At 39.4% G+C, this 25,771-nt stretch overlaps 2 protein-coding genes across 12 annotated transcripts in view; one reads left to right on the top strand and one right to left on the bottom strand.

Annotated features, from left to right (window-relative positions):
* The window catches only part of AP4S1 (adaptor related protein complex 4 subunit sigma 1), a 68,977-nt gene extending 43,372 nt beyond the window's left edge, over positions 1-25,605 (top strand). Inside the window, exon 6 of one of the 2 annotated variants that reach the window (XM_058666303.1) lies at positions 25,491-25,605. In XM_058666303.1, the coding sequence (XP_058522286.1) occupies positions 25,491-25,540 (50 nt within the window). In that variant the 3' untranslated portion in view covers positions 25,541-25,605. Of the gene's footprint in view, positions 1-1,650; positions 2,252-25,490 lie in introns of those variants that run through there. The other variant, XM_012926895.2, reaches the window with a different exon arrangement.
* The window catches only part of HECTD1 (HECT domain E3 ubiquitin protein ligase 1), a 76,535-nt gene continuing 55,598 nt past the window's right edge, over positions 4,835-25,771 (bottom strand). For 6 of the 10 annotated variants that reach the window (XM_058666292.1, XM_004584741.4, XM_058666293.1 and 3 more), the window contains 16 exons: positions 25,542-25,664; positions 24,257-24,413; positions 21,111-21,333; positions 19,909-19,963; positions 19,513-19,695; positions 18,887-19,094; positions 18,711-18,796; positions 17,999-18,126; positions 16,655-16,856; positions 14,722-14,859; positions 13,834-14,441; positions 10,097-10,175; positions 9,871-9,964; positions 9,113-9,263; positions 5,894-6,038; positions 4,835-5,792 (listed from right to left, as the gene is read on the bottom strand). In XM_058666292.1, the coding sequence (XP_058522275.1) occupies positions 5,655-5,792; positions 5,894-6,038; positions 9,113-9,263; positions 9,871-9,964; positions 10,097-10,175; positions 13,834-14,441; positions 14,722-14,859; positions 16,655-16,856; positions 17,999-18,126; positions 18,711-18,796; positions 18,887-19,094; positions 19,513-19,695; positions 19,909-19,963; positions 21,111-21,333; positions 24,257-24,413; positions 25,542-25,664 (2,718 nt within the window). In that variant the 3' untranslated portion in view covers positions 4,835-5,654. The remainder of the gene's footprint in view (positions 5,793-5,893; positions 6,039-9,112; positions 9,264-9,870; positions 9,965-10,096; positions 10,176-13,833; positions 14,442-14,721; positions 14,860-16,654; positions 16,857-17,998; positions 18,127-18,710; positions 18,797-18,886; positions 19,095-19,512; positions 19,696-19,908; positions 19,964-21,110; positions 21,334-24,256; positions 24,414-25,541; positions 25,665-25,771) is intronic. The other 4 variants (XM_058666296.1, XM_058666295.1, XM_058666294.1 and 1 more) reach the window with 1 other exon arrangement.

Consider the following 25,771-nt stretch of genomic DNA (forward strand, 5'->3'; position numbering starts at 1 on the left):
TTCTGGGTCACTTGAGGACAGTTCCCATCGGCCCCTGCAAAAAGTTTCTTTTGTGGCAGGCCATTTACATGGAGCTTAATGTTAATGCAGAGCCCAATAGAATTAAGAATTCACTCATAGGTTGTCCCTGTATCTACAGATGCACTAAGCAAATAAAATAGACCTTAAACACCTGGAATTGTTGGGCAGGAAAAAAGAAACAGATGGTAACTATTATTATGAAGCCACTAATTTTGAGCAGCTGTAGAAATGAAGGCTGGAGATGGCCTCAACTAGAGCTTCCCAAGGAGCAGAGTCCCACTCACTCTACACAGCTGTTGGCATGATGTCTGTCCCCTCTGAAAACACTGGCAGCTCTTTGGTCAAACAGACCAGGATGCATGTTCTTTACACTAAGGTGGGATCTCTAGATATTAAAATGTAAAATTTATAAAAATCTAGCTTTGCCATTTCATTCCAGTCCCCCTTGTCCTTTCTCAAATTAGGTGGTAATGAACAAGCTGCTGAGGCAAGAATGTTTGCTCTTTAGTTTGCTAGCCATCATGACCCAACAAGTTTATTCTGCCCCCTCCCCAGTACCTCTACAGATTGAGAATAACAGTGAGCTTGAATGGTATTCCCTAACTTGCAAATCATTTTTTATAACTATCCACTTTTTTTTTTTAAAGATATTATTATTGGAAAGCCAGATATACAGAGAGGAGAGACAGCGAGGAAGATCTTCCATCTGATGTTTCACTCCTCAAGTGAGCCGCAACGGGCCGGTGCGCGCCAATCCGATGCCGGGAACCAGGAACCTCTTCCGGGTCTCCCACGCGGGTGCAGTGTCCCAATGCATTGGGCCATCCTCGACTGCTTTCCCAGGCCACAGGCAGGGACATGGATGGGAAGTGGAGCTGCCGGGATTAGAACCGGCGCCCATATGGGATCCCAGGGCATTCAAGGTGAGGACTTTAGCCGCTAGGCCACGCTGCCGGGCCCATAACTATCCACTTCTAAGAAGTACTCTTTTAATATCTTGTTTTTCTTCCTTCATTTCTCATTTTTAGTTTGTTGAGAGGCTGGTTGGGGGAAAGAGAACAAGTCGCAGAGCATGTGAGCTTCCCATCTGTCACTTCGCTCCCCACATGCTCCTAACAGCCCCACCCTAGGACCGAAGCCAGTCAGAAACTTAACCTGGGTCGCCTGTGTGAGTGAGCAGGAATTCAGTCACCAGGACTGCACTGCTGCCTGCCAAGGCCTGTAGTACGAGGTGGCTGGAGCCGAGAGCTGGAGCCAGCCGTTAAACTCAGGCCTGTGAACCACCAGGTCAAATGCCCACTCTGACCCTGTACGTTACTGTCTCAGACAGCATTATTCTTGCAGGAAGGTCATTCTCTTGCTAATCACTTTGTTCTCCAGCTCTTACAAGAACCCCTCCCCTTTTCTGAGAAATGTAGCTGTTTTATTTCAATGCCTACTTATCAGTTGAAACTAAGGTCGTATGTATATATGAAGGAAATAATTTCCAATAACGATGCCAATTTTTAACTTCAGGACGTCTATAGAGAAGACCTGCTTATTTAAATGGAAAATTCCATGCTAAACCAAAGTTATTTACTGTATAACATTTTTCTAACTGAAAACTAATTTTCCTTAATATGATCCTAGATAATGTTTAATTTGGATAAAGTACACATCATTCTGGATGAGATGGTGTTAAACGGCTGCATTGTGGAAACTAATCGTGCAAGAATTCTTACCCCTCTACTGATTATTGACAAGCTATCGGAAAGCTGAACGGGAGGCTCTGCTGGATTTATAGAAGCCATGAACCACACCTCAAGATCTATGGCCCAAAACAATCTTCCACATCACATTGCAAAATGGGTATTCTTCCAAAGATACTATAAATAGGAGTTTTCCATAGTTCCTAAATTAAAAACAAAATGGTATTTTAAAATGTTAACAAAATTTCTCTCAAGCAAGACACTTTATTTTCCCCCACTTCTTTAAATTTTATTGAGTGTCTAAGGAATCCTATCTGGTCCCTGCTTCCTTTGGTCAATTAAATTCAGGAATAGCAAGCAGGTAGCATGAAAGTGTGGCAGTTGTAGACCAACCAATAAAAATTTTAAAGACTGATTGAAACACACAAGGCATTTGAGTTGTTTTTCAATGATTTTCCTTTAAAAAGTCTTAGTAAAAAATTTTCCAAAGACTTTAATATGTACCTAGTGAATGCTCCAGAGATAAACCTGACAATTCTAAAAACCTTGATACCCATTTTAAGGGCACTTAGCAATTACAATGCTACCAGGGGATTAGTGAGGATGTCACTGACAAACAATAAACATTAAGCTCTTAAAACTACCCTTTTGGCAACATGTTAAAGTCATTAGTAAATATTTGTCGATGAAATTTACTTTAGTCCAAAATTTAGGAATGATCTGTGTTCAGGTTGGCCTGAAATGAACCCTTCCCTTCCTTTAGCTCCTTCCTGACATGTACCATGTCATTACTGAAGAGTGGTGCCCTGTTTCTCCCAAAAGTGTGCTTCTGCTGCTAAGAGGATATGCAACCTCGGGCACAAAAGCACATATTATGTGTCTGGGGGTCAGAGGACAGCTGCAAAGAAGGAAAGGGAAATACAAGTTTGGGTACATTCAGACATCTGCCATCTGTGGAGTACCCCAAGAGTTCTTCCATCTACAACACTCTTCTTCAAAAGAGAATGTAAATGGACAGCCTAGGGGCTAACGGTGAGACGCTATGCTGCTTTTTAAATTTGTGTTGGGAGTAGGGCCACCTTTGTGTTTTTGGTCAACACTGGACTCCAAAAGTCAGCCTCAGCTGATGACACACTTTGGAAGGCTTTGGAAGGCAAAGGCAAGGCTTCTGATTCGGAACAGTGAGTCCAGTTTGTGTGCAAACTCACTCCTGTGCTAAGCAGTCAAGGTCTGGGGAAAGCCCCGTCTAGATCCAACTACTTTGGAGGTCTTTCAGAGATGCATTGGTTGGGAAACACTGTCCTAGTTGACAGCACTTAATCAGTAGCATATTCAGGTAATGTTAAAACTGGTACACCAGAAGTAGCTAGGGAGTGAACAAAATTAATTTTGGGGTCACACCAAAATAGTAGTTGAATTACATCTTGGCACAGATTTTCTTACCTTGAGAGAAGTTAAAAAAATATTAGGTATCACAGCAAAAAATAAACACAGTGTATGTGGAGACCCCTGACACTTATGTAGTTAACTGCCATGTGACTATTTGTACTTACGAGCTGTTGTCATCATCTCACTCAAAACCTCACCACTCTTTTCTCTTAGGATGTCTCTTTATGGTTGGTCAGACTTCCCTTGTTCTTGGCTCAGAGCTTAGTGAGTTTTTTCTGTGAAGTACCAGATCCCAAATAGTATGTAAATGAATTAGCATGGCTGCATTCTACCAAAACTTTATTCACAGATGCTGAAATGTAAATTTCATAATTTCATGTCATAAAATACTTTGAGAAATTTTATTATTTAAAAGCTGATTCCTGTCAGATTTCAGAAACTTAAATAATGATAACACTAAACACATAAACTGAATTTTAAAGTTTATTTGAAAGAAGCAGGGAGGGGCAAGGAAAGAAAGAGATGAAGGGAGAAACACACAGAAAGAAAAGAGAGAGAATCTTCCATCCATTGGATCACTCCCCAAATGCCACATGGCCAGGATTGGGTCGGGTTAAATCCAGGAACCATGAACTCATCCCAGTCTGCCAGGGGCCCAAGCATTTGGACTTTCCTCTACTGCTTTCCCAGGTACCTTGGAAGGAGCTGGAGGAAAAGCAGAGCAGCTGGGACTCACAGTGCAATATGGATGCAGGTAATACAAGCAGCATCTTAACCTGCAGTGACACAAATGTGTGATTTCAACTGCATTTGAATTCTAACACTAGTACTCACTTGCAGTTGTACATTTTTGACTTTATCAGAACCACCACTACTTTTTTGGATTGAAACATGAGTCATGAATATAAATAGTGCTATAAATGCTTTTAGTCTCAGAGAACTGAGAAAGTGACAATAAGGTGAAATATTTAAATGCTGCCTCTGATTTCACAATCACAACCACTTTCATGTAGCCACTACAAACAAGGCAATCAGCCCTCTATATCAAAGTACTGTCGATAATAATTATTTGAAGGAAAAAAAAGGCCCTCATACTCAAAATGTAGAGACCTTTTTCCTTGTCACTCTTGCCTCCTCAATACAGCAAGATTTTTTTTTTTTTTTTTGAATTGTAAGTGTCTGAAGGATGTACATATAGACCAGAAGCCATTTTACACACAGGACTTGGTCATCCATGGATTCTGGTATCCAAAGGGGACCTGTAAACATTCCCCCATGAATTGAAATGACTGCCCTCATGTCATCAATCACAATGGGAGATACCTCTTCTAATACGGAATGGGTAAATACTGCATAAATTCAACAGAGTAGTATCATGGTAGTTCCTTTACACATTAATATGGCATTTTAAACTCAACCTTGGATCTTAGACTAAAACTCATTCTTGGATCATTCCTGCAGAGAAAAAATGATAAATAAATAGCAGATCTGTTATTTTTAAAATGTTACAAATAACTGGTCATTTCTAATGAGGAATACTTTTGAGACTGAACACAACAGCTGGATCACAGTCAAGTGTGAGACTTTCCATTTCATTTATATTTATTTACCATAGAAAAATATACTTCTTCATGTAGTGATTTCAGAAAATGAAATCTGAATGATTCAAAATGAAAATTATCGGGTTAAGCTCATGTCTGATGACTGCAGTCAAATATTCACATGACACAGTTTTGTACGCTGCAAACATTTTAATGATTATTGTTGAGCATACATTTTGGAAATTTTTTTCTTACTTCAAACTGCAACAAGTTAAATAAATGTTTATAATATACAAAGAAAATACAACCCAAAGTAAAACCTGCTTTTAAGTGTGCCTTGCACCTAAACCAGTGTCCCCTTCCCCGCCTAATATGCCTTTATTTTTGAGCTGCACAAACACACTTAAGAATTTGATCTTTATAGTATGGCATTTAGGAAATAAAAATATATTCCCACCTCATAGACATAAAAATGTTGTGCATGATTATATGCCAAACAAAAGAGAGAACACTAGAATACTCTGATAGTGCAGGCATCATTTAAAGGAAAAGAAAAAGCTTGAGATGCTCATTAACTCTTGGTTTTAAGGAAGCAGAATTTCTGACCAAGCAGCTTAAAAGCCAGCAAAACAGGGATCAGTGATGTCAACTGTAGTGTATGGAGTATGAAATGACAAACTGTACACAAAGACACTGTTAGAAATTTACCAGTGAACACTGAAGATCTGAGGAGCTGCTCTTTGGAACAGTCAAGTGGGACCACCTCATTCCAGTCACATAAGCCCTTGTAAAGCAACACAGTGTTCTGTGCTAGATGCTTGCTGGCTGGGTAGTTAAAAGATTTGTTTTGTCATTAGCAGCTAACAAACTTATTCCACATGATCTTAAAGCCTTAATGGTGGAAAAAAAGGCAAGTATCATTAGCGTGGAGGATCATATACTTCTCTGCACACATACACAAGAGACTTCACTAGCCTTTTAAAAGTTTTGGATGTCTCCCATTGCACTTCAAAGCTCAATTGAGATGAAAGCCTTTTTCCATTGTAGCAGCTAGTAAACGTTCTCTCATGATCTCCTCAGAAGAATATTCAGGTAACTTAAGATAATGAACACATGTATTTACTGATGGGTAGCTTGCATCAGTAGCATCAACCTACAGAAAGAAGGTAAAAATAACAGAGGACCGAGTTTATTTCCATCAGTCATCAAATAACTACATTCCATTCAAATCTCCCATTAGCTAGAGAATTTTACCTTGCGTACAACTGTGAGCCTGGGGTGCAGGTTAGCCAGCCCACCAGGAGGCAGAGTTGAACAACCAGTGGTAAACTGCAGGAATGCTTTCCTCTCATCTGAAGACATGCCACACAAAACTCTCACAAACCGGAGGAAACCAGGGCTGGAAGAACAACAGGATATTTTTGTGTTGATTTGACAACAGATTTAAAAAGAAAAACACTAATACAGATTTGTAAGCCAGTACTATCTCCCCTTTGAAAACATCTTCAGAAAAGCCTACTGGCTAATGTAAGTTACCTTAAAATATTTCTCAAGGCCAGTTGTGGTGCAGCATCCTGGGCCACTGCCTGTGACAGAGGTATCCCATTTGACCTCTGGTTTTGAGAACTGACTGCTGAGGTTCTGATCCAGCTCCCTGATAATGTGCCTCGGAAGGCTGCAGAGGACTGCCCAATTACATGAGCCTCTGCCATCCATGTGGACACCTGGATGAACACCTAGGTTCTTGGCTTGGCTTGGCTAAGCCCTGGCCTCTGCAGATATTTGGAGAGTGAATCAGTGACTGAAGCCCCACCTTTCAAATAAAATTTTGAAAGAGTTATTCCATTTTATTTCAAAGATTTACAGAAAGAAGTAGAGACAGAAAGATCCTCCTTTCCCTGGCTTATTCCTCAAGTGGTCATAATGGCTGGAGCTGAGCCGCTCTGAAGTCAGGAACCAGGAGCCTCTTTTGGTTCTCACATGTGGGAGCAGGGACCCAAGGTTTTTGGCCATCCTCCACTGATTTCCCAAGACATAAGCTAGATCACAAGTGAAGCAGTCAGGACATGAACCGGTATTTATATGGGATCCTGGGGCTTGCAGGGGTGAGGATTAACCATGCCAGACCCACAAATAAATCTTTAAAGAGAGAAGAATCTCTGAAAGATAGCCCCTCAAAAATGCTATGCACTTAAAAATGGCAAGTACTCAAACAGTGACAGAAGTTTTGGGATCATATATTATGCAACAAAGTTGGCAAATCAGAAAAGCTTTGATATGCTTGAATACTCCAAATAAATCCAAAGTTACTAAAGGAAACCATTAAATAACCCATTTTCTTTCCAGTATGACTAATTGCCTTATAATACAAATGTATGATAAAATCCTACCTGTTACTGAAAAGAACCAGTGCTACCTGCCACAAATGCATGTATAGTAATAAAATGTTAAGATAAAGAAGTTAGCCCATGAAGAACACAGACCACATGATTTTACTTGTTAACATTAAAAACTAAGCAGAAGTGTTTACTGGATGGTGATTCAACTGCCAGAGAAGAATATGAAGGGAATGGGATTTCTTAAGTTGTTCTTTATTTGAATACCAAATATAGAGGGTATGTTCATTTTGTGGAAAATTCTATGAGCTCTCCATATTTAATTTGTGCATATCACAAATTAAAAATTCATTGGAAAGTATCAATAATAAAATGAATGAAGCAGAAGAAAGAATCTCATAATTGGAAGATATTTCCTGTCACAATGGGGAAACAATCAAAAAGCTGTAAGAGGAACTGAGTCAAACTAAGAAAAGTATTCAAGAATAAACGGACACTAATAAAAAGCCAAATATGAGAGTTATAGGAGTTCCAGAAGGCTCAGAAAGAGAAGCTGTGTTTAAAGCTGTATTCAATGAAATAAAGGGAAACTTCCCTAATCTGGAGAAGTGGGAGACAGAATACAGGAGGAGCACTCTCAACAGAGTTGACCAAAAACGATTTTCACCACAACAATGATAATCAAACTCTATTCAATTGAACATGAGGAAAAGATCCCTAAATGTGTATAGAGGAATGGCAATCAGGCTCACAGCTGAACATGCATAGAAGATCCCACAGGCCAGAAGAGAATGGAGTGATATATTCCAGATCATAATAGCAAAAACTTGTCAACCCAGAATAACATACCCAGCAAAGCTTTCCTTTATCTTTGAAAATGAAATAAAATTCTTCCTCAGTAAAGAAAAGCTCAAAGAATATGCCTCTTCCAAACCTGCCCTACAAAGGATACTTAAAGATGTTCTCTTGACAGAGAAAAGGAATAGCATCCACCAAATGCCAAAGGCAAATGTGAAGAACATCCCAGTAAAATAATGGAAGAGTAAAATCAAATAATGAACAACCCTTTGCTAAAATCACAAGACCAAGTTACCACTTATTCATATTAACCCTGAGTATAAATGGCTTAAATGTATCAATCAAATGTCATAATTAGTAGACTGGATCAAAAAACAAAACCCATCTATCTGTTGCCTACAGGAGATACATCTCACCAAGAAAGATCAGTGGAAACATCTATATCTCATGGATTCTGATGTTTTTGTTTTTATTTTCATTTCTTCAAATTAGATTTTTCTTATATTAAATTTTTCATTGACTCATAGAGATCATACAGTAGCAGAATTTTTGTTCAACAAAGTTCTTAATTTTTTTTTCATTTCTTCAATGACATATTAGTTATTCAATAGCATGTTATTTAACTTCATGGCACTGTAGATTTCTATTTTTCTTCCAGTTGTTTTGTTTTGTGGCTTTTCATTTCAGGGGATGTATAGTAACTGTGTAATGGAGACCGTTATTACCCAGATGTGAGGATACAATGCAGTACACCTCTCTACATCCAGATCAAAGATGGACTCCCAATAAGACTGTTACATATATCTTGAAAATAGGATGCTGGACTCTCTACCATTGTCCATGCCCACAATGATAGACTTATGATTATTTATGAAGAAGTACACTATTGTAATATAATAGGGGAAAACAGTGTGGGAAGGGGACTTCCAGAGGGGGCAAAGGAAATCCCAAAGCTTGTGAAATTGTATCATAAAATAATAGTAATAATGAAGAAAGTAAAAAAAAAATTGTTCTGTCTCTTGTTAAGGTTAAATAAAAAGCTTGTTTTAATATAAGCACAATATAATAAAGCTTGAGGATTTACAATCTACCTAATTTAAAAACAATGAACAATTAACAGGCAAATGAGTAAAGGAACCTTAACATCATCAACAACCCAACCGTCTTTGTGTATATATTCAATCTGATTGATAAATGTGCATCTGCTAATGTTGAGACTCCACTGGTTTTTCATTTCCTTTGCAAGTAATTCATCAAGAGTTAAAACTGCTTAAGTGAATCTGGTGTTTGTTTTGGAATATAAACAACTTTGCTTATCACAGAAAATATGAAAACATACCTGTCACGTGTATAGCCCAGCTTCGGTTCAGTATAATTGATGATATCCTCTGCTGCCCAGGAGGGTGACTGGTTTCCACAAAGAATCATTTGGACTTCTTCATGGCTGAAGGAACTTAATTTCTCCATTGGAAAAACTTTATTAAACCCATCTACATCATACACAGAGCAAAACATACAATTCAGTTTTTCAGTCATAATTTTAAAAATGCCAGTTATCATATCATAATACTTATTATGTACTAAATAGAACATAGTTTTAAAAAACTTTACAAATGTTTGGATAAATAAGTATAAAGTTAAACAGCTTGAAATAAAAACCTTTGGGGTTTATGTTTCATATCACAAGTGTGAAAAGAGGATATTCAGTTACTCTGATGGGTAGCCAAAGCTGCGTTTTCATTTTCTCAAAAGTGATTTGTTGTCTACTGTGCTTTTCGTGGTCCCATCTTCACCTGAAGAAGTTAGCTTCCTTCATGAAGTAATTCACCCTTAACTGCATAACACAAATGTACACAACCTAACATCTACTGAAAAATAAAGGCATCAGGGCCAAAAGTAACAGATCCTCATTACTCCTGAGGAACAAGCTGAGGGGATAGTCTAGCCTGAGAATGTTTTACCCTTTGGAATATTCCACAGAACCTAACTAGCTGGAGGACACAAAAATACAGGGTAAATCCTAGAGATCCCCAACTTTTCCTGCCCTTAATTTCAACTGTCTCAAAGGGAATGGAGAGGGCTTACATTAAATATTACCTCTAAAGGCTTCCATCTGTTTTTGAATACCCGTATGCATACAAAAATCAAACATCAAATCCACATATTCTTCGGCATTATCCATTGTAATCATCTGCAAAGCAAAATTTAGCAGCATAAATATCACTATCTAGGACCAGCACAGTAATACTCAGTGTAACTGAGCTTGCTAACAAAAGATGTTTCAGGATTTCAAACTATTATTAAAAGCAAAACCTTTACCTACCTCATCTTCACCACTTGGCTTGAGATCTACAGCTGTAAAGCCATATATTCTTGAAGAAGGACAAAACTGGAAATTTAAACTGAGAAGACAAAAATTCATAGATTAACTAACATTGAATGACTGCTAGTGTTTAATTTTTACAACAATGTGGCTGAAACCACTGATGCCCTCCCTGTTCCAACAAACTCAACATAGCAATTAGATGTACATGAGAGTTTTTCTTTCTTTCTTTCTTTCTTTTTTTTAAAAGATTTATTCATTTTATTACAGCCAGATATACACAGAGGAGGAGAGACAGAGAGGAAGATCTTCCATCCGATGTTTCACTCCCCAAGTGAGCCGCAACGGGCCGGTGTGCGCCAATCCGATGCCGGGAACCAGGAACCTCTTCCGGGTCTCCCACACGGGTGCAGGGTCCCAATGCATTGGGCCGTCCTCAACTGCTTTCCTAGACCACAAGCAGGGAGCTGGATGGGAAGTGGAGCTGCCGGGATTAGAACCGGCGCCCATATGGGATCCCGGGGCGTTCAAGGCGAGGACTTTAGCTGCTAGGCCACGCCGCCGGGCCCTTTCTTTCTTTTTTTAGACTTATTTATTTATTGGAAAGGCAGATATACAGATAGAAGGAGATACAGACAGAAACATCTTCCATCTGCTGGTTCACTCCCCAACTTAGCCGGTGCTATGCTGCTCTGAAGCCAGGAACCAGGAGCTTATTCCAAGTCTCCCACGCAGGTGCAGGGTCCCAAGACCATGGGCCATCCTCTACCACTTTCCCAGGTCACATGCACAGAGCTGGATGGGAAGTGGAGCAGCTGGGATACAAATCAGTGTCCATATGGGATCCCAAAGGACCCAACATGAGGATTTAGCCACTAGGCTATGGCACCGGATCCATATGAGAGCTTTTTAAATACAAAAACCTATACACAATATTACTAGGTCAAATGCAATCAAACCTGCCTAGTTTTGTAGAAACTTCAAGGAACCACCATCTCTCCTTATTTCATCTTTATGGCACAAAATTAACAAGTTGAAGATTTATGGCATGAATTATAGCAGTGATCTGTTTCTAAGACTTCCATCAGGAACAAAGTATTGCTTGAGTAGTTATTCAATCCATACACTCCCCCCACAAAGTCTATTAAAAAAAAGTCAGTCCTGGGCCCGGCGGTGTGGCCTAGCGGCTAAAGTCCTCGCCTTGAACGCCCCGGAATCCCATATGGGAGCTGTTCTAATCCCGGCAGCTCCACTTCCCATCCAGCTCCCTGCTTGTGGCCTGGGAAAGCAGTCGAGGACGGCCCAATGCATTGGGACCCTGCACCCGCGTGGGAGACCCGGAAGAGGTTCCTGGTTCCCGGCATTGGACCAGCGCGCACCGGCCCGTTGCGGCTCACTTGGGGAGTGAAACATCGGATGGAAGATCTTCCTCTCTGTCTCTCCTGTTCTCTGTATATCTGACTTGGTAATAAAATAAATAAATCTTAAAAAAAAAAAAAGTCAGTCCTTGACTATAGTAGACATATGCTATTTAACAGGACTATGGGGGGGTCAGAGTTGCAAGTAGCCACTTGGAAAAATGAGGCATCTAGTAGCAAGAGTGACAGCGTGAGCATTGCCTGCTCTACTGCTAACCAGCTCCCCAAAGATGTACTCAAAAAGGGGAAATGGCTGTAAGTAACTAGGCCCTGCCTCGCAAATGGGAGACCAGGATGGCATTACTGGTTTCTCTGGCTTTGTTCTGGCCATTGTGGCTACTAGGGAAGTAAACTAGCAGATAGCTATGTCTCTTTCACACTGTTTTTTTTTTTTTTTTAAAGATTTATTTGTTTTTATCAGAAAGGCAGATTTTCAGAGACAAGGAGAGAGGGAAAGACCTTCCATACTTTTAAGGGATCCTGGCACACCCAAGGCGAGGATTTAGCTATGCACTGCCTTTCTTAAAACATAAACAAGGGCCTGGTGTGGTAGCCTAATGGCTAAATCCTCATCTTGTATATGCCAGGATGCTATATGTGTGCTAGTTTGTGTACCAGCTGCTCCACTTCCCATCCAGCTCCCTGCCTGTGGCCTAGGAAGGCAGTGAGGAAGGCCCAAAGCTTTGGGACTCTGACCCGCGTGGGAACCTGGAAAAGCTCCAGGCTCCTGGCTTCAGATTGGCTGAGCTCCAATCACTGGAGCCACATGGGGAATGAACCAGCAGATGGAAGATCTTTCTCTCTTGTCCTCTCTGCAAATCTGCCTTTCAAATAAAAATAAAAATAAAATAAATCTTTAAAGCAAAAAAAAAAAAAAAAAAATCTGAGAAATGCATTAGGGCCAAATCTAGATGCCACACTATGTCCACAGTATGTTACATACCTAGGCTAGCTGGTACAACACACTGATACCTACACTACAAACCTGTAGGGCAATAAAAACTGCTATACAGATGTAACACAATGGTAAATATTTGTGTATCTAAATAGAGTAAAAAAAGAGTATCTTAGCTCTTCTATTATCTTATAAAATCACTCTTGTATATGTCCAGCATAAAGCATCATTAAGCAGCACATAACTGTATAACCATTTATGAAATACAACTTCCTAATATTAGTAGCAACCACAAAAAAGGGGAACTGACATGGCACTGTAGCACCCTAAGTTGCCACTTGTGACACCACCATCCCACAATGAAGTGTCAGTTCAAGCCCTAGGTATTGCACTTCCAGCAGCAGCTTCCTGCTGATGTGCCTGTTTGGGAAGGCAGCTGATCACGTCCCCAATGCTTCGGCCTCTGCCAATCGTGCGAGACCAGGTCGGAGTTCCTGGTTTGTGGCTTTGGCCTGGTTCAGCCCCAGCTGTGTTGGTCATTTGGGGAGTGAATCAGTGGACAAACAGAAAATTAGGGGATAAATGATCAAGACTGCTCAATGTCTTGTGCTCTGCTTTTCTAATAAATCTTAAAGAAAGAAAAGAAAAAAAGCCTTATAGTCAGCTCCGAAACAGGGAAATGAATACGAAAAATCCTACCTTGTTATTTTTTTTAAAGATTTTATTTATTTTTATTGGAAAGGCAGATGTACAGGGAGGAAGAGAGACAAGAAAGATCTTCCACCCACTGATTTACTCCCCAAATGGCCACAATGGCTGGAGCTGAGCCAACCTAAAGCCAGGAGACAGGAGCTTCTTCCGCATCTCCCATATGGGTGCAGAATCCCAAGGTTTTGGGCTGTTCAGGACTGCTTTCCCAGGCCACAAGCAGGGAGCTGGGTGGGAAGCTGGGCCACTGCGACATGAAGTGGTTCCTGTATGGGATCCTGGCACGTGCAAGGTGAGGACTTTAGCCACTAGGCTACTGTGCCTGGCCCTAATAAACCCTACTTTTATCAAATAATCTTCCGCATAAATATTAGCTGATATAGCCATTATGGATAAGGTTTACACACCAACCAAACTCTGAGCTTTGCCAAGCAGGCTTTATATATTAGCTGATAAATTATTCAAAATATGACTGGTTTGGGGCTTATTAAGTAAGGCATATAAACTTACCATATTATATGATAAAACAGATAATCTTCCAGAGGTTTGATGAGTAAGAAATTATGTTCTGACAATCTGAGTGCTTTCTTTATAATATTAATAAACCAAAGGTTGGCTGATAATATCATATATAGTACAAATTGGTGAGGACAAAGAAACAAAAGCTTTAGAACTTGTTCATTCATTAGGCTAAAGAACACACGTTTAAAACTTACCCTAAGTCCTCTATGCTAAGTGGAGGCCCAGAACCTGACGGATTCTTGAGTACTAGTTCCTGTAATTTCGTGTTCTTCTCATCTTCAGAAAGACCTTTGTTGCTTAAAATTTGGCGCCTCTTTATAGCAAGGTCTTTAATTTCTTTTAAAAATCTGGCTCGATGTGGGTTTACCAGTTCAAAGTCTTCCCAAGTTAAAATTCCATTAAACCAAGCTGGAGGTTTTGGTTTAGGGGGATCCAGAATAAATTCTGACTTTGAATCCTCTTCAAAGCTTCCTACTGAGAGTGAATCGTGACCTTCTTCTGTAGAAGCTTCAGACTGACTTTCAGTACAGTGTAAGTCTCTATCGCCTCGTGACTCATAAATTAGTTTACTCATATTACTTTTAATGTCTCCCATACACATAAGTTTGAAGAAAGGCTTAGAAATAGGTAAGTCAACAAGTCTATTGTCTTGAATGCATTTGGCCAAGAAAATTCCAAGGAAATGGAAGAGTTTTGTGATCCTTTCAAGCTCATCGCTGTCTTGAGGAAACGGTGCGGTGAAGAGTCCACAGGACCTCTGTACATAATATCCAGGAGGCTTCAGTCCACCTCCAAGATCGACCTGGGATTTTAGAATTGGAAAACACAAATGAAAATTAAACAAATGGTACAGCAATGAAATCTATCGTTGTCACTTAAGAAAAAGAAAATGCAAACGTTTGATATCATCCTGAATTTATCTAAAAGTATATATGTATTTTATTACCAGCTTTTATCCTTAAGAAATATTTTAATAATATCAAGATTACTGAAAACCTGGACTATGTTCTGAAAGTGTCAGTCATTTTTAACATGTTCTACAAGCACAGTCACAACTCAAGTCACAAAATGAAAAATCTTACGTGACGAGATTCATCATCTGGAAAGTTATCATCACACAGCCAAGCTCCCAGGTCAGTCCTCTGAAATTCTGCTGCCACCAGAGCATAAAACTCCAAAGTGGGACCCAAGCCAGTTCCTTCCTCCCCTAAAAACTCAACCTAAAAGATAAACAAGTCAATTATGAGGAAAAGTGATCCAACTCTTGAAAAATGTCCTATCTGATCCAGTAATACACTTTCTTAGCAGGCTTATAATATAAGCAAAAAGAAGTTTTAATCTAGTTTTTCTAAATGGAAGAGTACATTTGTTGTACACACTCAAGCACTGTGCTGTTGAGCATTATTCATACATTCCTTACTTTTCACAACCAAACAACGTGTCTCCTTTTTACTTGAAAGGAATAAAAATCTCAGATAAAGAAGTTAAATGATTTATTTGCCGGAAAAAATAATCATATGCAGATGTTTCCGTTCATGACACTAAAGCCTAAACTTTTCCACATATTTCTGATTACGTGTAATCACAGTAAAGGTTTTTCTCACAACTCTACCTCTTCTAAAAATGATCTGAAGTGTGTGTACGTTTTTCAAGATTTATTTATTTGAAAAGGCAGAGATATATAGAGAAAGACACAGAGAAAAGTTTGCTCCCAAACTGGCCACAATGGCAGTGGTGAAGCCAGTCCAAAGTCAGGAACTAAGAGCTTCTTTCAGATCTCCTGTTTGGGTTGATAGGAGTCCAATCTCTTGGGCTACGTTCGGCTAAATTTTCCTAGGCCATTAGCAGGGAAGTAGAAGGTAAATGGAATGGATGGGACACAAACTGGGCCCATTTGTGATATCAGCATTGTAAGAGGCTGCTTTACCTACTGCACCTTAATAGCAGCCCCTGAAGTATCTTTAAAAAATATAAGCAAATTAAAAAATATATAGGAAACTGGATTACCAAAGTTACAATATGAGACAGGAGAAGATAAGGCAGTTTACATATAAAGGGAAAGCCATAGCCTTCTAAATTTTCCAGAGATGTACCATGCTTATTTTGATCTGTTTGTGACTCCAAAGCAAAAACCAGCTGGAAATTATCAGTTTTGGAAGAACTATTTCTGTTGTTTCCCCCAGAAGGAATACTGTGTATATGGAACATAATCAACAATGTCCATAGGCATACGTCTACAGTAAATACACTGAGTTCCATAATGCTATTTGTTTGACATCTCTACACACTGTTTATGCAAACCAATAATAAAGAACAATATGCTTTAAAAAATGCACCTATTAGGACGGACATGGGTTAAGTCCTGCTACTCCAGCTCCCAGCCAATGTCCTGGGAAAGCAGCAAAGGATGTCCCAAGTCCTTGGGTCCTTGTACCCACAACAGGGAACAGAACAAGTTCCTGGCTTCTGGCTTTGGAATCGCTAAGCTCTGGCCACTGTGGCCACTCTTAGGGAGTGAAATAAAGAATGAAATATCTCTTTCTGTAACTCTTTCAAAGTAAAGAAAAAAATCCTTCTGAAATAAACTAATCTGCTTCCAATCTAGCTGCCTACTAATATGCCTGAGGGGCAGTGGATAACGACTCAGACACTCAGGATCATGGCATTTCTAGGAGTCACAGATGCATTCCGGGATCTTGGCTTTGGCCTTCCTCAGCCTTGGCTGCTGTATCTGGGGAGAAAACCAGCAGTTCGAAGACAGATCTTTCTCTCTGAAGTGGATAGCAGTATTCCAACAGACTTTGTCATAACAGTGCAAAACATCTTCATTGCTTAGTAAGGACTGGACATGTGACAGGCTGACATCCTCTTATGAAAGATGTCTTGCCAAAGGACAGTCTTTGCATAGAGAGAAATGCCTCTTCTCATTTAACTCAAGTTTTCACACAGAAGATACATTGGCTGATGGCCTCAGTGTCATTTGTGCTCCCTTAAAGACATCTTATATCAAGTTACCTCAAGAACTGATTTCCGATCTGCATGGATCTGCATGACGTTCTCAGCCCATTCCATCAATGATTCACCACGTGGAACTTTTACTCTTTCATGCTTGAGCCGACCAACTCTGAACTCTCCAGGATCATCTCGCCTTACACTGCTTGTGGTTCTAGTTCGTTCCACAGTGGCTTCACGTCGGTTTTGTAACCATACTATTGCTCTGAAACACAAAAATATCTCAGGTAGCTGAAGCACATATCAACAACTGAATGTGGGCCCGGTGTGATAGCGCAGCGGTTGAAGTCCTCGCTTTGAACGCACCCGGATCCCATATGGGTGCCGGTTCTAATCCCGGCAGCTCCACCTCCCATCCAGCTCCCTGCTTGTGGCCTGGGAAAGCAGTCGAAAATGGCCCAAATCCTTGGGACCTTGCACCTGCATGGGAGACCTGGAGGAGATTCCTGGCTAGAGCTGGGAACTCAAACAAAGTACTCCAACACAGGACACAGATACACTGAGTACTAGCTGTAACACATACCTTGGCAATAATTTTTGTTTGTTTACATAAATTATTTTTTGCTTTCATTAAAAACAAATAAATTTTATCATAATCTACCTTGTACAAAGTGGGAAAATACTCCATATTTTTCTTTATGTTCCCAATTAAATAGAGGTAAAGCTCTAATTTATCAAGGACAAAAATAGCCATTTTACCACCTACTTTGAAAAAGTACTTTGGGTACACAATCATTACACAAATTACATAGTGATTATTATTATTATTTTTTTTAAAAATTATTAATTACAGTGCATTATGTGACACAGTTTCATAGGCTCTGGGATTCCCCCAACCCCTCCCCGTGTCCTTTCCCCCATAATGATAATTATAACACACTATATACTGTTTCAGACATGTTAGCTAGAGCAGTGGACAAAATAGTCAGAAAATCCTATGCTCATGAAACTTTGGTCTAGCAGAGAAACACAAAGATAACAAAATTAAACAGAATATGCAGTAGGCTAAAAGACAGGAAGAGAAAAATGATTAATTATAAACAAGATACATTCAACCACCAAAGAATTTGCAAGCATTCAGTCTGGCATTGCTGGGAATTTCAACAACTAATCATTTATGTAAGCTATCAAAGAACTAGATTGTAGATGTCACCTGATGAAAACATTCAATCCTTCTACAGCAGTCCAACAGAAAACAGTAAATTTTGAAAAGGTATCACATTTCAGAACACAACATATTCTCTTGAAAAGCTTTGGCAGTATAATTATACATCCAGAATAATTACACTGGGCAATTATAAAAAAATTAATAGTTACTATAAAACATTAAAAAAATATGCATCCTACCTTGAGGCACCAAATGCTGTACATGTGAAATAAAGTTGTCTAGTTTCAAATGGGATCAGAAAAGGACATTTGCTTGTTAACTGTTCACACCAGTCTGGCAGAGCTCCACTTGCCAATGCTAACGGTTCCTGCAAATTAACAAACGACAACGTCTTCAGCACAAGAAGACAACTGTAAAAAATTACACAGCAGGAGTCAATTCTTCAAAGTAATTAAAACAAATGCAAATGACTGTATGGCCTGAATCACCCAAGTTATAAAGAAAGGAGAGATGGGCCCGGCGGCGTGGCCTAGTGGTTAAAGTCCTCACCTTGAACACCCCGGGATCCCATATGGCCGCCAGTTCTAATCCCGGCAGCTCCACTTCCCATCCAGCTCCCTGCTTGTGGCCTGGGAAAGCAGTCGAGGATGGCCCAATGCATTGGGACACTGCACCCGCACGGGAGACCCAGAAGAGGTTCCTGGTTCCCGGCTTTGGATCAGCACAGCACAGGCCGTTGCGGCTCACTTGGGGAGTGAATCATCGGACGGAAGATCTTCCTCTCTGTCTCTCCTCCTCTATGTATATCTGACTTTGTAATAAAATAAATAAATCTTTAAAAAAAAAAATAAAGAAAGGAGAGATGGTGAGAGGCAGGCAGAACTGGAAGGGGAACACTGTGAGAAGTCCAACAGTTACCAAATAAAGAGGTCACACATGTGATTTTGTTACCTCAATCTGCTGCAAGATTTTTGTTGTGATTTTCTTGCTGGTGAATTCATCTGGTGGGAAAGTAAACTGAGGCTGCTCATCACCATCTATAAATAGAATAAAAATACAAGCTGATTTACAGGAAAACAAAAACAAAAAACAAAAGTGACTGAAATGAAACAAGGCTTTTTACAAACCTTCTTGAGATATTCTTGAATAAGGGTCACTTGCAACTATGTACAGAATACGCAGCAGTTGAAGTACATCTTCAACTCCACAAGAGTTCTGTCCATTGCCTGCTTTGGCCTGAGGTTGTTCTTTTGTCAAATTAAGAATGTCACTACTTTGAAGAGCAGAAATGGCCCCCTGGTTTGTGCCAGACTTTGTTCCATGCTCACAAAAATCCTGCACAAACAATGAGTATAACTGGTCATTAGTCACATTTTTAAGAAAAGCACCATATTATTGTTACTTTGAAAAGTACTACCATTGCTTTTTTTAAATGCTGAACGAACTTTTTCAAAGAATTTCCATCTTTGGAGTATCTGAAAGCCCAGTATTAAACCAGACAACAATATTGTGCTCTAGACCATTAAAATCCCCAGACAAAATAAAACTTATAGAAGCCATAATTAAAACTCTATTTCTGAAGTCCAATTTTGCAAGTCATACTTGAAAATTTTAGCCTGGTATATTAACAGTGTTAATTCAACCTAGTTTTTTGTTTGTCTGTTTAATTATGTCCCAGTAAATCTCTTAAAAAGCTGCAAAACAAAGCACAAGCCATTCCCAATCAAAACTGTATTCTGATGCCAATATATACCTTATATGCAGCTATGAGCTGAGAACAATTTCTGTTTTTCCTAATACTTTTATTAGTGCCAGTTAATTTCCAGTGGCGTAGGAAAGTGGCGTCTGCATTCTTCTGCAAGTAGGTTATCAAGTCATTCTTTGGTAATTCATCAGTGCCAAGGTATTGTTCCACATGCTCTATAGACCAGCAACCCTATAATAGGGAAAACCAAATGTTGGCCTTTCCCAGTTATAATGTCTATATTTCACATGCACTGTATGAGGCAGCTTTAAGATCATGCACTTAATTTTAACAACTACATGTTAGTCATTTTGAGGGAAAAATGACTAACACGGAACAATGTTAGTTTTATTTCATTTTTACTAAGTAGCAAGGAATAAGACCTATTTTCTGCAGTTAACTTACCATTTTTCCATTTTCCTTTTCTTTGTCAGAATCCTTCATCTCTCTGTACATGATTCTAAACATGAACATACATTATTCAAGTTAATTCTTACATTAAATTATTTGCAGTTATTTCCATAAGGTTTAATACTTTTTAAAAAGAATGTGATTAAGTCCTAAATTCAAGGAGAATTTTCCAGGAAAAAACATATCAATTTGATAAACATGGGAAAGTAACAAAAAACCATATAAAATAGATAACTTCTTAAACTTCAAAAAAAAAAATGAAAGAGAGAAAATATTGTCATCACCTTGTTTGTTCTCAAAAGAACTTCCATTGGATTATTAACATGTAAGGAGAACACAGTACCACAGGTGACGTTGTAGTAAGGCTAAAAATCTATTATTATTACCGTATAATAATTGGCAGGTAATGCTTATTAAACACTACAGTCTAAAGAGTATTGAAATCACAACATACATTAATGAATTGATTCCTCACAACTACTTTCATTCATGGTACTGAGTAGTCAAGTAAGCTACAAAAAGGTAAATTTTCCCTAAGGTCATTAATAATTATTTGATGAATGCATAAAGGAACAAAGAGAAAAGGTTAAATAACACAGTCTATAATAAAGAATAAAAAAATTTATTTCAAATGATACTCTTTTCAACAACTACTTTATAAACATCTAGTATATACAGATTCTTTTTTAAAGGCTTACTTTGAAAGTTAACAATAGAGGGGCGGGGGAGAGAGACAAAGAAATCGTCCATACGTTGGTTTACTAACCAGATGGCCACAACACCTAGTTCAGGGCCAAGCCAGGAACCAGGAACTTCACACATGGTCTCCCTTCTAGTCAGCAAGGGCCCAAACACCCTGGCCATTCTCTGCTGCTTTTCACAGGCCATTAGCAAGGAGCTGGATCAGAGGTGAAGCAGCCAGGACATGAAGCAGTACCCACATGGGGTGCCGGCACTGTAGGCGGAGGCTTTATTCACTATATCGCAATGCAAGAGCTTAGTCTAAATTGTTTCTATAGGTCCTTCCAGCCGCAAAACTTAATTATTCTACATCAGAAGTCAGAATGTATTTTTTTTTCTATTGGTAGCAGAACAATCAAATCTTTTTACTTTTACTATAATTTAAAACAGAAATATGTTTATTTGTTCATATACCATGACAGTATCTACTAAAACATTAAGTTAAAATCTCTTACGTGTATGTTGGTTCCCAAATACGCCTAAGTTTATCTGATTTCACATTGCCGTTACAGGACAACTGAAGCAATTTTTGTACATAGTAAAAGATGGTTGATCTAAAATTGGTGAGCGGTAGCTCAACTTCACGAGTTGTTCCAAGACCGGTTACTTTCAAAGTGAGGGCTAATCGAGGTGATGGAGTACATTCAACTTCTTCCAAGAGCTCAGAATGAGGTGTTCCTAAAAATGTGGAAGACATATAAAAAACAATTATACTGAAACAAGCAGTTCAGAAGAAAATCGCACTAGGAGATGTGAAATTCAAACCCTTTTGCCATACATGAGCCAAACTAAGTCACCAACTTAACAACTTTCCTATTTTAATATTTATTTGTTTGAAAGGCAAAGAGAAAGAGAGACAAAGGCACAGAGATCTCCCACCTACTGTTGTACTCCTCAACTGGCTGAAAACAGCCAGGTCTGGGTCAGACTAAAGAAAGCAGTCAGGAGCTAAATGGGAGGAGGGGACAAGTATCTGGACCCTTTTATGCTGCCTTCTCAGGTGCATTTCCAGGAAACTGGGTCAGAACCAGTTAGGTGGACATGTGATGCCAATGTCAGAAGTGGTAGCATCACTCAATGTACTATATTAACAAACCCATTGTTTAAAAATGAAACAATCATGCTTAAAGACAAGCTGTCACAAGAGAAAGTATGTAACATGTGTATGTACAGATCTCTTACTTTTATTTGGAAATACATGGGAAACCACCCTAGACCAATAACTATTAACCATTTACACTGGAGAAGTGAGTTGTAAGTTTCACACATGCACACCAATACAATTAGGTTTATAATGTTTTATAATGTATCTGATAGTTCTTTATTATTCGCTCATGAATCCATTCTTCCTACCACGATTGAAGATTATTTTCTGATAACACAAACATTTTGCAGTCATCTCACCCTACAAAATGAAGTGTACAGCTAGCATTTCTTTAGTATAAATTATTACTAGTTAAAACATTAGAAGATATGAATACATTATTGGCAAAGAACATTACAGAAAGTTTGTACGTATTTGTACTCCTTAGGTTTTCCTTTCTGAAAAGACCTTGGGTCATTGATTCAGGACATACCCATCCTCCCCAGAGAGGGACTGGCATGATGTAAAAGTGCATTAAGCCACACTGGATGTGACATACAATCTGAGTGTGGATGGCATAAGTCCTTGGGGCCCTGTAGGCATGTAGGAGACGCAGATGGAATTTGAGGCCCTGGCTTTGGCCTGGCCCTGGTCCAGCCATCTGACTATGTGGGGAGTGAACAGTGTGTGGAAGATTCTTCTCTTTTCCAGTCTCTCTGTAAGCGTTTGAAATAAATAAATCTTTAAAAACAAACAGACATGTAAGTAACAAGGGCCACGGTCTGGGCCTGTCACCACACAGGAGAACTGCATGGAGTTCCAGGAAACCAGCTTCAGCAGTGACCTGGCCTGGTAGTTGTAGTCATTTGGGGAGAGAACCAGCAGAGGAAAGATCACCTTCTTCCTCTTGCCATCTATCTCACTGTAACTGTCTTAAATAAAGACATCTTAAAATATATAAGCATACATCAAAAATATGTATCACACAATTTAAGTCTTCTTTAATGATAATATGATAGTTGAGATTTACTGAGGCACATATTGGGCACTTTATATATTTTACTTAGTCCTTTTAAGTTAAAAGACAGCTTTGTTGAATAGAGATAGCTCATTTGTCCAATGTATTTGTTTTCCCATTACTGTTGTAAAATATTATCATAAACAGAAAGGTGTAATATCACAATATAACACACCTGTATAATTCTACAGGTCAAAAGTCTAACATGGATTTTCAGGGTTCCATTCCTTCCGGAAGCCCTAAGAAAAAGACAGTTTTCTTGTCTTCGCTCACTTCTAGAAGCTGCCCACATTCCTTGGCTCCAGAATCCCTCTCATCATTTTGCCTCTACTACCTTATAGAGACTGTTGCAATTATACTGAGCTCGTTTAGATAACCCAGGATAATCTTTTCATGTCAAGATCTTTAATTGTATCTGAAAACTCTTTTTCATCACAAGTTCCAGAGATTTGGACCTGGACAATGTTAGGTAAATCATTAAGATGCCTACCATATCTGATACGAATTTTAATAGACAAAATAGTCACTCAGGTCAAATGACTCCAGAGGCCATAACTAAAACCACTGGTCAACTTTCAAAGTGGACAGCAACAGGCCCGGTATGATGCCTCAAGTGCCGGGATCCCATATGGGTACTGGTTCGTGTTCAAGCTATCCTACTTTCCACCCAGCTCTCTGCTTCTGGTCTGGGAAAGCAGCAGAGGATGGTCCAAAGCCTTGGAACCCTGCACTGACACTGAAGACCCAGATGAAGCTCCTGGCTCCCAGTTCCTGATGGACTCAGCTTTGGCTGCTGCGACAATTTTGGGAGTGAACCAGCAGACAGAAGATATTTCTCTCTGTATCTCCTTCTCTCCATAAATCTGATCTGCCTTTCCAATTAAAAAAACCATATCTTAAAAAAAAGTGACAACAAACCCTTAGTAATTTTACTTTAGTACAAAACAGGTATAACTGTTTCCAACATTTAAATAAGGCATGGCTTTAAAATTGTGTTTTTTAAATGATTCAATATTTGCTCCACAGAAAATATTTTTGTGAACTTGTGGTTGAAAGGTTGACCTTGGTATTTTACTGACAGGACAGATACATCAGCAACACAAGTAGGACTTTTCCCTTTTTCTTTAACATTTATGTACTTGTTTGAAAGGCAGAGTTACATAAGATGGAAAGATAAGGAAACTTCCATCTGCTGGGTCACTACCCAAATGGCTCAAAAGCCAAGGCTGGGCTAGGAACTTCTTCCAGGTCTCCCTGATAAGTGGCAGTGGAGCTCAAGCACTTGTGCAATCTTTTGCTGGTCTTCAGGTACAGTAGCAGAGAGCTGGATGAGACAGATTAGCTGGGACTTGAATCAGTGCTCATATGGTCTACCAAAGTTGAAGGGAGGAGCTTAACTTGCTGTGTCATAACACCGGCCCCAGGATTTTTACTTTTTAGGTTGTAAATACTAGCATTATTTGGTATGTATTAAATCATAAAACTAAAATATACTATACCTGGAGGCGGAATTTCTAGATCCGTTGTCTGTTGGACATTAGTACGACCAGGTCTAGGATCGAAAGCAGGAACCAAAGCAGAAAACTGGCGCTTCAGCACGTAATCATCATCCCATGTTCTCCGGCGTCCTCCTTTAGTCTCATATTCTTCTTCTTCCTACGAAAATAATGATAATCTCATTACTACAAAAGTGACATACTGGGGCCAGAGTTGCAGCATAGCCAACTAAGCTATCATATATCCAACGTCTAAAGGCTCCACTTCCAACCCAAGTCCCAGGTAATGTGTCTGGGAATGGAGAGCAAGATGGCGACCCATGTGGGAGGCCTAGATGGAGTTCTAAGCTTCTGGATTTGGTCTGGCCCAGCCCTAGATGCTGCAGTCAATGGGGATTGAACTACCAGTTCGAAGATCATTCCCTCTTTCCCTCTCTTTGTAACTCTTTCAAATAAATAATTTAAAAAAATATATTTTTATTGGAAAGGCAGATTTACAGAAAGAGGAGATTTAAACATCTCCATCCATTGGTTCATTCTCCAAGTGGCTGCTACAGCCAAAGCTGAGCCAATCCAAAACCAAGACCAGGAGCTTCTTCCAGGTCTCCCACATGGGTACAGCATACCAAGGCTTTGGGCCTTCCTTTATTGCTTTCCCAGGCCATATGCAGTGAGTAGGATGGAAAATGGAGCAGCTGGGATATGAACTGGTACCAATATGGGAACCCAGAAGTGTAAGGCGAAGATTTAGCCATTAGGCTATTGTGCTAGGCCCCTCAAATAAATAATTCTTACAGGTTTATTTACTTATTTTTAAAAACTTTTATCGACACAAAGGAAGACAGAGAATCTTCCACCTGCTAGCTTAAACCCTAGACTGCTACAACAGCATGGGCTGGGCCAGCCCAAAGACAGAAGCAAGAGTTTTATCTGGGTCTCCTCTGTGGGTGATAGGAATCCAAGCAGTTGGACCACATTTTGTTGCTTTTCCCAGGCCATTACAGGAAGCTGGATCAGAAGTGGAGCAACCATGATGTAAATAAGTATATGCTTATTATTACCCAAAGGCAAAAGAGTTTCCTCACATTATACCAATAGAATCAAGGATTCTCGTTAGGACAGAGAACCCGACACAGCGAAGTGTCTATCTGTAACTCTGTATTCCCTCTCCTCCACTCTTTCTCACTACACATACAACCTTGTAGGCATTTTGATGTTTTGCTTCATGTTTTCCTAGGACAAGAACAAAGATATACCACAAAGAAAATAAACTTAGAAGAGCTATGACCTGCTCTCCAATAGGCCGGCTCCCAGCTCCAGCAGGGACCTGTGGTAACTGCGAGGCGACAGCATGGTGCGTGACGTCAGAACGTGAGCCAGCTCGACGTTGCAAGGATGGACGTCTCAGAATCTGAAATTTCAAAAAGAAAGTCAAAAGTTACGCAACTAATTATTTGATTCATACATACTGATATTCATTCAGTTCTGCCCTAAATGTTCACGAATTTGTTTTAACAA

The sequence above is a fragment of the Ochotona princeps genome, chromosome 6 (genome assembly GCF_030435755.1).
Source record: "Ochotona princeps isolate mOchPri1 chromosome 6, mOchPri1.hap1, whole genome shotgun sequence".
Lineage (NCBI taxonomy): Eukaryota > Metazoa > Chordata > Mammalia > Lagomorpha > Ochotonidae > Ochotona > Ochotona princeps.